The sequence below is a fragment of the Doryrhamphus excisus genome, chromosome 1, assembly GCF_030265055.1.
Source record: "Doryrhamphus excisus isolate RoL2022-K1 chromosome 1, RoL_Dexc_1.0, whole genome shotgun sequence".
Taxonomy (NCBI): domain Eukaryota; kingdom Metazoa; phylum Chordata; class Actinopteri; order Syngnathiformes; family Syngnathidae; genus Doryrhamphus; species Doryrhamphus excisus.
Window position 1 is genome coordinate 32,022,211 of NC_080466.1, and position 16,160 is coordinate 32,038,370.

At 49.5% G+C, this 16,160-nt stretch overlaps 2 protein-coding genes and 1 long non-coding RNA gene across 6 annotated transcripts in view; 2 read left to right on the plus strand and 1 right to left on the minus strand.

Moving 5' to 3' along the window:
- The first annotated feature begins 331 nt into the window (after positions 1–331).
- Positions 332–1,756, plus strand: LOC131132575 (uncharacterized). The gene is made up of 5 exons (XM_058078332.1): positions 332–428; positions 488–546; positions 775–906; positions 966–1,639; positions 1,711–1,756. Exons 1-5 carry the CDS (start codon positions 406–408, stop codon positions 1,720–1,722), a joined length of 900 nt encoding a protein of 299 aa, XP_057934315.1. The 5' UTR covers positions 332–405; the 3' UTR covers positions 1,723–1,756.
- Positions 1,757–4,773: 3,017 nt separating this feature from the next.
- The window catches only part of LOC131132540 (uncharacterized), a 38,421-nt gene continuing 27,034 nt past the window's right edge, over positions 4,774–16,160 (plus strand). For 3 of the 4 annotated variants that reach the window (XR_009130388.1, XR_009130386.1, XR_009130390.1), the window contains exons 1-2: positions 4,774–5,134; positions 5,735–5,863. This is a non-coding gene — a long non-coding RNA (uncharacterized LOC131132540). Of the gene's footprint in view, positions 5,135–5,734; positions 5,864–6,798; positions 6,919–7,010; positions 8,376–16,160 lie in introns of those variants that run through there. The other variant, XR_009130389.1, reaches the window with a different exon arrangement.
- The window catches only part of bcl11bb (BCL11 transcription factor B b), a 30,282-nt gene continuing 23,969 nt past the window's right edge, over positions 9,848–16,160 (minus strand). Inside the window, exon 3 of the mRNA XM_058078036.1 lies at positions 9,848–14,432. Within this exon, the coding sequence (XP_057934019.1) occupies positions 12,370–14,432 (2,063 nt within the window). The 3' untranslated portion in view covers positions 9,848–12,369. The remainder of the gene's footprint in view (positions 14,433–16,160) is intronic.

Genomic DNA, 16,160 nt, shown 5'->3' on the forward strand with positions numbered 1-16,160 from the left:
AGACAGGAAGTCAGCAGACGCTCCCCAATGAGGAGACAAGTTAGCTAGCATGGCTAGCATGGCTAGCAAGCCAAAAAGGACAAAGTCAATGACAGGAGGCGGCGGCTGGAAGCGACGCCCGGTGTGGTCAAGCACTTTGATTGACAGGTGTCATGACTGGCTGTGATTGGGCCCCAGACGAGGGGATGCTAATTAGGCAAATGTCCTGATGGTCAGCGAGCAGCTGCGTCCTGGTGGTTGCCGTGGTGACTGCCGGGCCTGGTGGAGCAGAGGTTGCCTCAGGTGGAAGTGATTGACAAGTGATTAGGGCGAGGTGCCGCCTCCTGATTGGTCAAGATGGGTCATGTTCAGCCTTTTTCAGCGTTCCACGGAAGCTTGGTGTCATAGCGCTCCTTGGCTGGCATCATGGCGGTTTGGGTCTCCTCAGGGTAAGGCTTGCGGCCCACACGGCTCCTCCTGGTTGTTCACATCTTTGTTCTTCAATCAGGGCTTGGCTCCTCCTTCTTCTGCTGGCTGGTGCTGCCTACAGCCACCCGTTGATGCACGGTAAGGCCTCCTGTGTGGCTCATGGCAGAAATATGCTTTTGCTAGAGTTTAGTATTAGTATTTCATACTCATACTTGCAGCAGCTTTGCTTGTACTAGTTGTGTTAGATAATCCCCGTATTGTAGACCATGGCCGTGCCTGTGCTGTGGTGAGCTCTGGTGCGCCGCCATGGTGCCAAACGCCCTCCCCGTATTGAACATGGTTAACCCTTGACTGTTTCCTGCTCAGGTCCCAAGTCCTTCCCTGGTAGTCAAGCGTCAAAGCCGGCGTTCACACCTGAGCTGTCCGTTTCTGGAGCAAAGCCCAGATCTTCATACGAAGGACCTCATCAGCCAGCACGCGTAGTTCTTCCACCTTCTGGTAACCCTCTTGGTTTGTGTCCCATTTTCGAGGAGTTGCTAATGCTGGTCTTCTCCTAGGGAATCTGCAACTTCCAGGCTCTTTTCCACCTGGTGGTCTCGCACCCCACGGTTCACTTGACCTGCCAGGCTCTTCTGTCATGAATGCACCTGTACTTCCTGGTTATGTGCATGATGGTCATGTGGTCCAAAGTGATCAATTTCCTGGACCCCTGCTTCCACCATTCCACCCCCAATATCAGCCCGGAGAGCTCTTCCGCACGGAGAAGACCTTAGAGCAGGGTCACAATGAGAGGGAGACCAAAAGTAAAGGTCCACCTCAACTGCTTCCTCTTCCTTTGGACACGGCAGCTCCAAGTGGACCGAAGTTCTCTATGCCTCCTCCCCCACCTTTCCCATACGGTTTTCTTCCCTATCCTTTTGACCGCAACTTCCTGACGGGCCAGTACCCCCCAGGTACGCTGTCCCACTTCAGCACCAGCTTTGAGCGGGGCAGGAACTACAACCACGACATCCACTATGAAACATCTGAAGAGGATGACGACGATGACGAGCCGATCAAGCACTACTTGGACTACGCCCCTCAGAACCTGGTGCAGCCTGGAGCGTTCCGGCGCTGGCAGCTTTCAAACTTTAGACGAGATCCGAGCTCCCAGGGCGACTACAATCCTTACAAGCACAAAGGGCAAGGAACCCAGGTTTATGACGTTCCTCAGCACTCCAGACTGACTCGGGTAAGCTATCAGAAGCATGCTTGAAGATTTGCCCCCCCCCTCCCTCCTGACCATTCTGCTTTGTCTTGCAGGTTAGACACTAAGTGGACTGTTTGTGAAATAAAACATGTAAACTCATTGTTGGCTTTGACTTTGGAAGATGTTTGGAATGTCCGGGATCGTTTGGATAGTTGGATCGGGGTTCCGTGTCTTACTTTGAGGGCACAGTGATGGATGCTACAATCGCCAACAAATTAATTCTAATCACTCTAATAATTCAAATATTTTTCGGGTTTTGTGCTTCAGACTTGAGTGACGCATGTGGGCGAGTATTCAGCGTTTTGATGACATTAGCTGTCGTTTGTGAGGCTGGAAAACTCGTCATCGAAAAGTTTGTTCTTCACATGGCGTCTACAATGTAAGCTATTTAACACGCTACAAAAGGCATTGATCAGAATCACATGCTGCTTCATGGACTGGTATAGATGGGCTTTAGGTGTTGTGAGCAAGCGTGTGGTGGCGCTCGTCGCTAGCTGGCGAGGCGTCACTACGCCAGTAAGTAGTTCTTCAGCGTAACAATGTTAATAGTGTCGCTGTAGTTTCCTGTTTGCCGGTGTTACTGATGCCAACGTGTAGTCATTTGAAATAACGGGTACTTTTATTCATGCAATGTTACTCAGACTACTTTTGTTACTTCCAACCGGATGAAGTCGGCTCCTCCGACTCAATAAAGTGCATCTTAATGTGATGCTGTCAGATGGCAGACAGGAAGTGTAAGAAATGCATGCGAGGTTGTTTAAATGCAACACCCTCATCATCTTCATGGCGTCAGAAAGGCGTATACATCACACATGTTCCATCAACGCACAGCCAGGCATCGTCAGGCCCATCTGGCCGACCCGTTGACGAATGAGTGACATTTTAGCATGCCGCCCAATAAATGCCCGCCCATGAAACGGCATCACGGGCCGGCCGTGATGTATGGTCGCCATTGGGCCGGCTGCCTCTCCCGAACATGGCCAGCAGCCCAATCTGTTGGAGCGACGCAGACGCCGTTAATGGACAGTGGGCATCCTAATTTATGTAACAAATCACCTTTGAAAGACTCTCCATTGATCTTTAATTAGAAGCCGCTGTTAATCACCGTTACGACTCCTCGGTGGCGTCGTAATGCTTCCTGCCGCAGTCTGTTCCACCGCGAGAAGAGCAGCATCAGCACGCTTTGTGTTTTTGTGCTACCCAAGTACGCGTCCCACGTCATCTTAGGATCATTGATGGGACACAAACGTGACCTGACTAACTTGATTGGAGCTTTAAGGCCGCTACCCTTGGAACTTTCACACGCCCTACTATTCAAGTACTCAACGCGGCCCTAATACTCTCTGGTCTAGTCTGACATGACACCACCCACAGGACAGAAGTAGGTTTTTGGCGCTTGGTCACGTTGGACTTTCCCCGCTAAGCAGCATCACACCTAACCCTTCTTCAAAGTCTACGTTGGACTGTGTAAGACTGCAGTTGGCGACAGGGATGAATGACTTCCTTGTTGGCCAACAACACGGCCTCAGCGTGGCGTCGCACAATCAATGAGGAACGTGACGTACGTCCATGTTGGTTCGACCTTGAGGAGGTACGTCGTTCGATGTTTTGTTCCTCTTCTCTTCCACAGTCGCCAACATGCTCTCCGTCAGCATCAATCATAGGTCGGCCGAGATTTGTGTACGGGAGCTGATTAGGCTGTGTACCTAATGAAGTGTCCATATGTCGCCTGCTTTGGCATCTGGCAGCGTCCCGTGCCAGGTGTGGAGGAGATACAATGTGGAAGCTGTCACTGAACAAACACTCGTTGCCCATCTTCTTCCTGGGAAGAAAAAGCAGATAAAAGGAGATGATTTCCTTCCAAAGCTCCTAGATGTGGAGTGTTTTATGGCCGCCTCTTAAGTTAATGACACAGAAATCAATTCCCACGGGGGAGGGAGGAGGATCTAAGTTTTATTTGCCGTGGTCTTCATTAAGATGATGCCTTTTGATGAGGTTTGGTCATCTATTGTCACGTTGACTCATTTATCTGTCTAACCTCACTTGCGCACAAAGAACGGCGCGTCCTTTTATGCTGCGCCTCGCATTTGAACGGCTTTGTGGCGTGAAAGGCGTATCATTAGGTACGGCGCGGGCATCACATTCCATTAGCGCCTACAAGCGCCGCTTCGGTGTGCGGGATGTGTACGGGCCGGCGTTCAAATCCACCTTCGGCGGCCCGCCGTTGCCTTGTGATTAGCACACAATGAAAGAATGCACCGCGGCTTAAAGGAGCAGGAGGGGAAAGCTGCCCAGTGAAAGACGGCTGCGCGTCGCACGCTATAATTAAGGCGCTCTGCTCTCGATGAAAGCGGATCGCGCTGGCGGGCCCTCGGCTTCACAGCCACTTTGTTTTTACGACATAATTACAGTCCAAATCAAGTGAGGAGATTTGATAACGCGCTGCGACGAGCTCGAGTCGGACGGCGGCGCTGACCCCCCTCGGGCGTCTACCTGGGTCCACCTGGGAGGTCTGCTAGCTAACCGCTAGCTAGCTAAACGCGACAGAAACAAAAAAAGACAAAGACCAAAATAAATCAATAAAAAAAATAAAATCCAAATAAATGTGACAAAAGATGCTGTGGAGACAGCTAGGCTTGTTCTGCTTGGTCCTGTATCTAGGCGGGACCGGGAGGCTCAGCTTTAGCTGGTGTCCCCGAAGTAAGTCCTCCTCGCCACAAGGGGGCAGTGGCTTGTTTGGGATGCTCCAAGTCGACCCTGCACATGAAGTAAAACAATAAGTAAATAAAGTTAAATAATAAAAGCACAAAAAAAATGATTAATGATGAAAGAGTACTATAAAAATGAAAAACAATCCTATTTATGATCGCCATGGTTCGACAGCCAGGCAGTGATGTGACGTGCAGATCCATACTGAATTATTGATACTTTTGATACCAGCTCTGAAATGGATTCTCAAATTATCAATACTTTTGTATTTTAACAAATGAATTATGGCATTTTTAATGTATCGAAATTAATAATTTATTTAACTAATAAGTGTGTGATATACACAACTTTTTCAAATGTACCTGACACATTGGGTGAATTTGCAATCCGTATCGGATTGGTATGGCCGATATCAGCTTGTATCGGATGGGAAACAAAATCATTGGTATCGCACTACCCCAGCGTGCATCTGCCTCCGCATTAAGCAGGGTGGAAGAAAAAGTAGATCCCTCCAACCGCGCACCATTTAGACAAGATCTCTGTAATTTCATTGCTTTTTGTTAATATAACCACCTAAAACGAGTTAAGTGTCAAAGTATTGATATTGTGACCATGAATGTTGGACCTGGTATGAGAGATAATGCTACTTCCATGGATCCACACATCACCACTACGAACTAGCAAGGCGAAGCTTCCTGAAGGCTGATACGGGATGAACCCAGGACTCGATGGACTCGGCTTTTGGCGTCTTCTTGCTGTGAGGACAAGGTAGGAGTTTAGCTTCCATTTCACCTTCTTACCGCCAACTGTTGCTTAGTCAGCTAGCCGTAGCCACAAGCTAGTTAGCTGCATCGTGGTGGTTGCTTGCTATGGTGCTAAACTTCTTTTCAATGAAGCAGCATAAACACGGGACTACTCTAGCGGTTTAAAAGAACACGACGAACAACAAAGTGATATTAAAATGGTGTTCATTCCTGTCACTCCCACATTTAGTGGACTAGTTTCTTAGTTAGCTATTTAGTTTGTGAGCAGCCAATGTGTGCTAAGGGGGGGGTCCGCAGGGGCCTAGCCAGCAAGACAGGAAATGATGTATATGTGTGATAGAACATTCAGAACCCTCCTTAATGAAATACTGTATGAATCCTTGCAGAGGTGATGTTAGATAAAGTTTTCTGTCAAAGTCTGACACCCCCCCCCCCCCCCCCCCCCCAACTGCCATATTAAACCTCAGGTCTCACCCTAATCAGCCCTGCTCCCCCAGCCCTCCAAAACCGAGCCGATGAATTGCCCGTTATTTAATAAAGGCATGAAGTGCTTCTATAAATGTTTCTACGTGATCTAAAGGCTCTTTGTCTCCTGGTTGCTCAGAACTGGATTGGATATTTGCGTATATGAAGCCGTCCCCAAGCACCCTGGAACCACACCGCCTGACCCCAAAACTATGGCGTCAACAATTCTCTTCATGAATCCAACAACGTTCTCTCCGTAGAAGTCAAGGTAAGATATACACGGGACACACTGATTGGACAGACGAGAATAACCAGGACCTGTACTAGACAACTTTATTGGCAAGCTTGTGGTCAAACAGCAGACATTGGGGGTGCATTGTGGGGGTGCATTGTAGGGGCGCCAGATGAAAAGGAGGCGAAAAGCTGCATGTGAGCAAGGCAGCCAGGTGTCAGTCAGGCGGAACTCTGGCATGGCTACCGAATGACAATAAAGCAATATGGACGTGGCAGTGTGCAAGGCATTATTGGAAGCGTACATGAAGTGCTTTAGGCGCACCTTGCAATCCAACCTACCTACATGCTGTTCTCAGCGTCAGTGACGTGTGGAATTTGTTTTCCATTCCCGTTTGACATTCAAGCAGAAGCTGTCGTAGATTTGTCAGATCAACCTACGTAGATGTTCGGACTTCCACCCTTAGTTGCTGAGCGGGTCTATTGATGCTCACGCTTCATACGTGGAAGAGATCCGTGTTTACAATTTAGCAACACGCTCACTGTATAAATAAAGAATAAGAACACTTGCCACTAGAACAAGTGTTGATGCTAATAGTCTTTTATATATGGTTCATGTTTTTTATTCTAAATTATTAAAAATATATATTTAAGGACAGCTGGATGTGAGTGGACAAAGACCAGTAAGTGAGAGAACAGTCAGTGGTATTATTATTATTATTATTATTATTATTATTATTATCCATCTAGCTTCTATGCCGCTATCCTCATTAAGTTCGCAGGTATGCTGGAGCCTATCCCAGCTGACTTCAGGCTAGAGGCGGGGTACACACTGGACTATTCGCCAAGCAATTGCAGTATTATTATGATTATTATTATTATTATTATTGATATGAGTGTTGATGATAATATCTTTGAGCATCAATCTGTGGGAAAATAAACATTTCAAAACATTGTTTTATGACTTCAAAGTATTAGCGGTCACGTTAAAATCTCTGCTGGTCCCGTGTGGCGAGACACCCCGACTGTCTGTGGCTGACTAATACTGGAAGTTGAGGAAGGAGTTAGCGGATCATGGCTGTTCATGTCAAGGTGTGTGACCTGAGAGATGTCCCCTCACCATCAGTAAGAATTTTTATGTCAGTAAATGAGCTCCTTTGTTCGTGCCGTCCCGGTTCTCCCAGAATGATCCCAAACCACAGCAGTTAAGTGACCGCCACCCCCCTCCATCTCTCCAGACGGTTCCCAAGAAGCGGCATCTGGGCTGGATTTCCTCATTGGGCGGGCAGCGCAACTCGACTGGAAACGGGTCAGGGACACCAGATTAGTACGTGGGTATGTGCAGAAGGGCCGCTGGGGCCCCAGTCCTGTGATCCACCAGTAAAGTAGGATCTCTGCGGCGGTCCTGTGGTTCGGTGCGGCCCGGGAGGCGGACCGCAGTGCCTGCTGACACCCTGTTCCCCGAGGACATGGTTTTACTCCAAACCGTGATTTCCCGTTTGCCTTCTGACGACTGGAAAGGCCTCGGCACCGATGGTGACGGAGATGCGGCACCTCTCCGCCACCAGCGCCTCGGGCCGGGTCGCTGTCGGTCTTTTCAGGAAAGAAGTGGCCGGAACGTTTGTGTGGCCTCTGATTATATGGGGACGCTTAAAAAAATAAGACGCTTCAGTACAGGAATAATCCTGCCAAAATAAATTGCATAATTACACGTTTGAGGTTGGCGATATGATTTACGGCTTTGCAGAAACACACACGGCGCATACGACTTTGTTCTCGGGCATGTCAAGATGACGCCTGGAATGTCGCACGGATGGAAACCTTTTTTTTCGATTCTAACGTGAGTTCCCGCCAGGATGAGGCGCATCGTTTGTCATCTTTTAAGCTTTTATTGTTTTATGGCGACCCGTTTTTTTTTCAAACGTGAAATGAAACATGTGCGGAGAGTCATGCAAGTCCAATTGCTGTGTCAGTAGTCGTGCCACGGCAAGGTTAGGGCTTGTGAGAACATGACATCCTCTCAGTGTGTGCATTTCTGTTGACCAGAAGACCAAAACCCTCAACATGGCACCCAGATGTGTCCGCCTGCGCGCACGCACGCACGCACACACACACGCACATACACGCACACACACACAAGGGGGAATGTCTGAAAGCCGTCCTTCCTGCAGCTTCCAAACATTGTGCAATTTGTAGCTGCATTTGGATTATTTTTAGAATATCTCGCCCTGGCAATTATTCTGTGATGCTGAATTATGCATGATGCCGAGACGTCGCAACACTTCCATGTGTGAGGCGAGAACGGCGACGACGCGCCCCGACGATTCTCCTTTTCTTTCTTTCTTTCTTTCTTTGCTCACCCGTCTGCACCGTATGGAGGCACACAACACACATATCACATTTTCGCACACCGTCGCCCGCAGGCTGCAGCGAGGTTGGGCTTGACTGATGTTGGCCCCGTATCAAGAAATACCTGACAGGTCCCCTTACTCACGCCGCCGCTCCTTGGCGAGGCGTGGGACTGTCAAGTGCTCGGCCCAGAAGCCAAAAATCTGTGACTCATATTCGCAGCTATGCCGGTTCCTCACCAGGGGTGGGGGGTGGGACAGGGAGGCCCGTCGCCATACACAGACGGGGTCTTCGTTCGTCGGTGACGCCGCTTCGTCTTCCTCAGTCAGAACAGTTTGTCTGCGTCTCGTCTTGCCCTGGAGAACATTTGGCAGAATAACCGCCGGCGAAGATTCCTCAGTTGACGCCCGTGACAGGTTTTTGTCAGGCCAGAAAATATTAAAACAAACCTTTGGACGTCGTTCCCCGGCAGCGTGAGTGACGAGCAGAGCGGAGGCGGCTCCGAGCATCATTCCCATTATTCCTTTCATACCCAGCGTCGGGAGACTTTAGCAGGAAATTGTGCTAACAGTCAAGCGCTACGATATACGTTGCAGAGCCAGACCGTGAAGTCGCACAGTCAAAATCATTTGCATATTATTTGTGTGAGATACTTTCATTTACTAAAATAATCTTTTTTTTATCAAGTAATCATGACATAACATAGCTGCACAAGGAAGTTAAAAACGCTAAAAAGATATCCTCTATTTCATTTATTTAGGGACAAATGTTTCAAGTAACCCCAAATAAATGTTCTACCATTTATGATGCTGTCTTTGTACAAAATCTTACTAAACTCCACGCCTTTTTTAGCGGTAGGTGTGCAAGTTTACAAAATGGATGCAATGTTTGATTTGACGATAAAAGCAAGCAAAAATGGCTGACATAAAACTTCATTTGTTATAGGCAGGATTTTTATTTTGCTGGCATTTTTACTTTTTATTTACACCAATGGAATGTATGACTTGTTATAGCAAATCCTACTAGATTGATTTGGAACACTTGTTCTCTTCAAAAATACTATTAAAAAAAAACAAAAACTAATGTTTGTTTTCCGCTAGTCATGCTACATTTTATGCACATTTTGGCAAGGACAGCCTCTAAATATAAAATGAGACAAATTGTCTTGAGAAGAAAAGATAGTTGAAAATGAAAATAAAGTTGTTGAAGTGCTTCACTGCATTCTTCATAATTCTTCATAATTCTTATGGATATGAATGGCTTAGTTTATTTGGGATGATTCCATTGTCTGCACTTCCAGCAGCTCCAGTGTCAACTTTTGTCATCAAAGGTGTGATTCATTGATGCGGATCTCCTTCTCCAAACGCCAAACCCCCCGCCACCCCCCGCGTGCGTTGCCGTGGGAACGACGACAATACGACACGCGTGCAATCAGCCCGGACTGACAAAAAGAAACAAAGGAAGCGAGGAGCGTCTTCAATCATAGAGCAATTGCAACATTTATTGACGTGTTGGCTTTCTTGTATTGATTTTTCAACACATTACAAAAATACATATATGCTCCAAAACAGCAGGTGTGTACTGTTCTGAGATCACATTTTTTTGTTTGTTTTTTTTCCACAATGATGCACTTGCCTCCACCCCCCCAACGTCCCTCCCTTCCCCACCCAAACTAAAAAGGAAGAAGGAAAACTATTTTGTACAAAGAGCCAAAGTGAAAGTTGTGAAAAGTGAAAATGTTTTGGGTTTGTTTGTTTTTTTTTTCATGACATTTGAGTGTCATCACAAGACCTTCAAGCAACCATGAGGACAAAAAGCAACCAAAAGCCAAGATGTCCATGTTGGAAGAGTGTCCCTGCACGTTTTATCTCCATCCATTTTTGGAAATGATTTTTAATTCTCCCATTTTGCGCGTCCTGCAGAGGAGAGCTCAGCCAAACCACTGAAAGCTCCCTTTCAAAATAAAACCAAAAAAATGGCAGCACTTTCTTGAGAAAGCATGATGGATTTGGATTTCCTTGAGAGAAACGACCCCTCCTCCTGCATCCAGAGCTGCTGGTGGCATTCCAGGGGACAGTACTCGATGATGCTCCTAATACACGTTGCAGTATTCTCATGGGGGGCGTACTTCAACACTGTAAAGTAGGGGTGTCACGACATTGGGTCTACGGGAAGCGGATTAGATTTACCATGTTACTTTTAAGAAAAGCATCATGAAAAATATAGGACAAGAAATTGGAATGAACTCATTTAATTTCTATGACGTCACACTCTCCTGCACGGCCCCGCCTCCACCCGCTGGGACAAAGACAATGACAAAAGGGCTCACTCCGTTCATGCTGTTGTTCTACGGAACAAGAGCACCAAAGTGGTGGAAGCAATGCCCAGAGTGAACTCTCATTGAAGCCGGCGCAGCTACCCACTTTCTTTTCATTTCCTGTGTGAAGGAGTCATTCCAGGCCGAGTGCCCGCGGCACATTTTCCCCCAACCAGAACTCTTGTGACACCCCCACTGTAAACGTATCATAACGTAATGGTGGTTCCGCCGCTCTTGGCCCAAACCTGAACTGATAAAACGCCGTCTTTCCAGGCTTTTGTTGGCTCGGTAAAGGAAATTTGCCGCGGTGGACAAAAGGGTGACAAGGGTGAAACGTTTTCCAAGCGAGGTTGATTGTGAGCAGAAAATGAAAGATGGCGTCTCCTCCGTCTGCTTTCATGTGGCTTCACTGTGTCTCCCTCCCAGAAGACCATGTGGCCTGTTGATGCGCATTTGGCTACCCCCCCCCAAAAAAGAAAACATTTCATATGCTTCCAATTTCATTTGAATGACTCGTCTGCCTGGTCAAGGATTTTTTCTCACACATCTTAATCGCCCTCCCGTTCCAATCTTTCTATTTTTCCTAGAAGACTGGAGGTCACACGGCCAGATGTGCTCAACATCATCATAACTCATATCCACTTTGCATTTTTTCAGGTTTTGTCACCAATTCTGGGAGGGGAGACGGCAGAGAAGTCGTCAAAAGTGTCAGACGCCGAATGGCTTTCTCGTTAAGGAGGGAAGGAGGAAGGGGCGGCCTGAGGTCAAGGTGGGGGTCGGGCGGAGCGGAGAGTAGGACAAGGCAATAACACACGTACACGTACACACACTGGATGACGCAAGCAGCTGGTCTTCTTGATTGTTTTTAGGCCGCCTTTTTCAGAACAGTCGGGGGGGCTACTTGAGCATATATATTAAAAAAAAACAAAAAACAAAAACAAAACAAAGAAAAAGTCAAAATAAATGGAATATATTTACATAAACAGGACTGTTCCCCTCTCACATTAATCACAAGTAGTCTTAAATTATTCAGCATATTAAATATGGTGGTTCCATCCTACACGGGGAATGTTGGGAGCATCAGCTAATGAACGCTAACTCCATTAAGTGCAACCTTTTTGTTTTACGTCCTGACTGGAGCGAGGACATCAATACAGCTTCTGTATTTCTTTCTGGGTTTTTTTTTCTTTTCAATTCACAAGCGGATTTTTAAGAAGCACAAAATTTTGCCCAATAAATGAATGGGGTGGACATTGTTGGATTTTTCAAATCCGTCACGGTGTTATTGTCAGGCCGACATCAGTGCTGAAGAGGAGGGGATGGATTGTAGTCCGCTGCTGCACTTCTAGAAAACTAGGACTTTGAAAAGCCAAGCGCTTTACACACGTTTACTCGTACATGATAATAAGCTTCCTTACAGGACAAAACAAGAAATTATTATTATTATTAATATCATTAAGGGTGACTTCTTTCCAATTTTTTTCTTTTTTAGAAATGAAAAACTTTTGGAGCAACTCCATATGAAATCCCACAAAGATGTATCTGCACATGCCAAATATCGTTACAAAAAAATCCAATAAATACAGAAATTATTGCACAGTAGAAAGGCTCCATGGAATTCCTAAACTGATCAAATCCTCAGACGGCGCTCCGGACGCTCCGGTTAAAAGTTTCCCTTTTTCTGTTAATATTCTCAGGCGATGAGGGAAATTGAAAAATCAATCAACATCAATCAGTCTGATTTTTTTTTTTTATGTAAAGAGATTATCCAGCCATGCCCCTTTTCCAAGTAGTCATAGGGAAGATGTGTGCGCATATATATGTATTTCTGTGTGGGTGTGGCTGTGGCCGTGGGTGTGGCCGTGCGCAACCGGCGTCTAGCTTCTGTCTGCTTGCTCCAGTTTGACCTCGCTGGCCATCAAGTGTTCGCCGTGCCACTTCTTCATGTGTTTCTCCAGCGTGCTGTACACGCTGAAGGGCATGTGGCAGATGTCGCAGCGGTACACCTCCTTGCCGAACTGGCCGTGCGTCTTCATGTGGCGCGTCAGCTTGGAGCTCTGGGCACAGGCGTAGCTGCACAGGTCGCACTTGTAGGGCCTCTCGCCTGTGTGGCTGCGCCGGTGCACGGTCAGGTTGCTGCAGTTCTTGAACACCTTGCCGCAGTACTCGCACGTGTCGTTGCGCCGGTCCTTGGAGCTCGGCGGCCGGCCGGGCCCGGGTCCGCGCAGGAGGTGCGGCGTGCTGCTGCCGCTGCGGCCTGATGCGCTGCCGCCCTCCATCAGCTCGCCCGGCGGCGTGGAGAATCTCAGGCTGCCCGTCTCGGAAGAGGAGTGCTCCGAGGAGGTGGCGAAAGGGGACTGGCGGGAGTCGGTGAACCCCAAGAAGGGCTCCCGAATGAAGTGGCGCGAGGCAGCGTAGCCGGCCAGGAGCTGGGAGTAGACGTTTTCCGGGGAGATGAGCGGGAGCGTCGGCGGGAGCTCCAGCTGCTCCCTCTCAATCTTGATCCTTTTGTTGTTGTTGGACGGGCTGGGGCTGGTGATGGGGGTGGGTCGCCGCTGGAAAAGCCCCGGGAAGGATTCGACTTCGGACACGCTGATCCTGCCGTTCATCATAGGACGGGCGTCCTGCTCGTCCTGCTCCTTGTCCTGCTCCCTGTCGCTCTGCCGCTCCCGCTCCAGGTTGCCCCCGTTGGTGCCGTCCCCATTAGGCTGCCTTTCCAGGCTCCTCTTGTTGGGGTTCAGTCTGAGATGATTGTCCAGATGGTTGTAGGGATGCATGATGCCCACCCCCCCACTCTCACCCACGCGCTCCCCGCCCAGGTGCTTCTCCTTGGGAGACTGCCTGGGCCCGTTCTCCCTGTTGGGGTTGAACTCCTGCGAGTCCTCGCTTAAGTTAGAGTCCGGCCGACTTCCGTTCCTCAGCTCCTCTTCCTCTTCCTCCTCCTCTTCTTCCTCCTCCTCCTCTTCCTCCTCCTCCTCGTTGTCCATGCTCACCCCTCTTGCATCAGCCTCGTGGCTCTTTTCCTCACCTTCGCCTCCCTCGCCTCTGTTTCCTGGCTCAGGGGAGCCCCCCATGGAGCCGGACTTGTTGTGCATGTGTGTTTTCATGTGCCTCTTGAGCTTGCTGGCCTGGGAGCAGGCGTGGTCGCACAGGTGACATTTGTACGGCCTCTCTCCGGTGTGGCTGCGGCGGTGTACAATCAGGTTGCTCTGGAACTTGAAGATCTTGCCGCAGAACTCGCACGACTTGGCTTTGGCTGCCGCCTGGTTCTGACCCTGGGCGTCAGGGGGGCTTGAGGAGCCGTGTCCCGCCTGGGAGGTGGGCGGCTGCGGAGCATAGGTGAGGAAGGCCGGCGGTTTGGAACCTGGCTGGAAGAGCGTGGGGCTGAGCAAGCGGTGCATGGGTGGCACCCGGTTGGGCGACAGGGGGGGTGTGGGACCCCCGTTGTTGTTGGTGTTGCCTGCCAGTTCTCTCAGCCGTCGAGAGAAGTCCATAGACGGGGGCTCCATGGGTGTCAACCGCATCACCCTCTCGAAGGCACTGGGGTGCTGGGAGAGCAGCCCCATCTCCTCCGGGCCCAGTCGCTCCAGTGGGGGTCTGGGAGGAGGTGGGGGGCTGACAAAGGGTGGTGTGGCGGGCAGCCGGGTCTCCATGAAGCCCGGGGGTGGAGGGTGTTCCCTGAGCAAGGGCGCGGCCATGCGAAGGAGGTGGAAGGGGTTGTTGGTGTCGCCCAGGAATGTCGGCAGAGGCGAGCGGGGCAGGGCGTCGGCACCCGGCGGGGGCGGCAGGGCCATGCGGGGGGTGAGGGAGCAGTTGGCCGGGTGGTTGTCCAGGTAGATGCGGATGCCATGAGTGTGCTGGGCGTGCTGGAGCAGGAACCAGGCGCTGGTGAAAGTCTGCTTGCAGCTGGTGCAGATGTAGCTGGAGGGCTCATCTTTGTCTGGGGACGGGGACAGGAGTGACATTTTTAGTCCAAAAATTGAGACATTGGGTAAACGTTCACGCTGGCTAATTCATTCAACTATCGTGGACCGGGTGGGACACCCCGACTACTTGGCCATTAATCCTGACTGTGATTGGTGAATGATTTTGGTGGAAGACTTTGGTCTTAATAGGTACGTTGGCTTGTGTGCGTGTGTGTGTGCATGTGTGTGTGCGTGTGTGTCTGCAGGCTAATGCAGATGGCAGGTATAGTGCCCTAAGGCCACGACACATTATGCTAATTTTGCTGTCAGCCTGACTTTAATATACAGATCCATCTCGTCTTTTCTGTCATTTCCATATGGAGGTGGGGTGAGGGGGGGGGGGGGGGTGCAGGCATGCAGAAATGCTCACCATGGGGGGGGGCTGTTAATATAAGAAGAGGGGGGTGAGATGTAATATTGGGAAAAACCAAAGCTAAACAGTGTAGTTGGTGGCTGCAGCAAACACCAAGGGGGGGACGTCCCTGCTTGACAAATGGTGCCTTTAAACGTTGTGACTTCATGAACCAAATGAATCGATCAGTCACTGCGACGCGGCCTTTGTTGGGATTTATCTAATTCAATGCAGACAAAGACGCTCCTAACGGCATCTGCATCTACTTATTTGTCATCGCCGGCTACCGCGCCCCCCCCTCCCAGTCCGTGATGCCGGCTAGATGGAATCCACCGGCGTAATAAAAGTCTCCCGTGGAACGCACCTCCAGAGGACACCAGTGCCGGCTGATCCCGGATCAGTGTCTGCTTGAGGAAGTTAATTTGGCACTCTGATTGGTTGAGCTCCCCCCTGGGCTTGGATGTTAGCAGTGGGGGGAGGGGGGTCAGAAAAGGCTAATGAGGAGCTCATTTACTGATTCTGTCACTTTTTCTCTGCTCCTAGCGCAGATCTGTTGCACTGTTTTGGCTGGGTGGGACGCGACCTGACTGCCGCTGCTAATGCGCGCGTGGCGAGTGGCGAGTGGCGAGTGGCGGGCTGCCTGCCTGTGTTTAGTTTGGCTGGGCTTCACACGGCTGCTTGGCAGCGGAGCTGGACAGCTTAGCAGCTTTGGACGGGGAGACGAGAGATGGAAGGAGGCGGTGGAGGAGGAGGGGGTATGCAGAGTGGAGGAGGCGGGGGGGGGCTTGTTTGGGCAAACACACACGGGGCCCTGAGGACTTTGTATCATCTGATCACCAAACACGGATCAATAACAAATCAAGATTGTAGTGGGAGACCGCGGGGTGTCTTATCTTTATTTTATTTTTTAATATTCCATCTCCATCAAAGCACGCATGCGAGCCAGCCCAATAATAAACACTCCCCGACTCGTGACCCCCTCCTCCAGTCCCCATTTGCATCTTGTCATAACTTAGCCCGCCGCGCCATATGCCGGTAAGGGAGGCGTGTCGGCTAATAGAGTGACAGCTGATGGCTGCTGCCTAATGACCACCAAAGACACATTTCATCAACTTCTCAAACAAGCAGGCTGAGGGGGCTGGGTGACGGGGCCCGAGGAGGGGGGAGAATATGATATGTCTATCTCTATCAAACACTTCCAAACAATGTATTGCATTTTTAAAAGATTTTTTTGGCCTAGATTACGCCACTTCCTGTGTCAACAGGAAGTAGGATGTGCCAGCCACGTTGTTATCCATTGATTTGATTGATCTGCACCGCAGTAGGGCTGTTTTTTCTATCGAGCATTTGT

What these genes read in the sequence shown, in the direction of transcription:
- LOC131132575 (XM_058078332.1), top strand. Translation starts at nt 406, where the DNA reads ATGGCGGTTTGGGTCTCCTCAGG. An exon ending in GCGGTTTGGGTCTCCTCAGG is followed by an intron (nt 429 to 487) that starts GTAAGGCTTGCG and finishes TTCTTCAATCAG; the next exon opens with GGCTTGGCTCCTCCTTCTTC. An exon ending in CAGCCACCCGTTGATGCACG is followed by an intron (nt 547 to 774) that starts GTAAGGCCTCCT and finishes TTTCCTGCTCAG; the next exon opens with GTCCCAAGTCCTTCCCTGGT.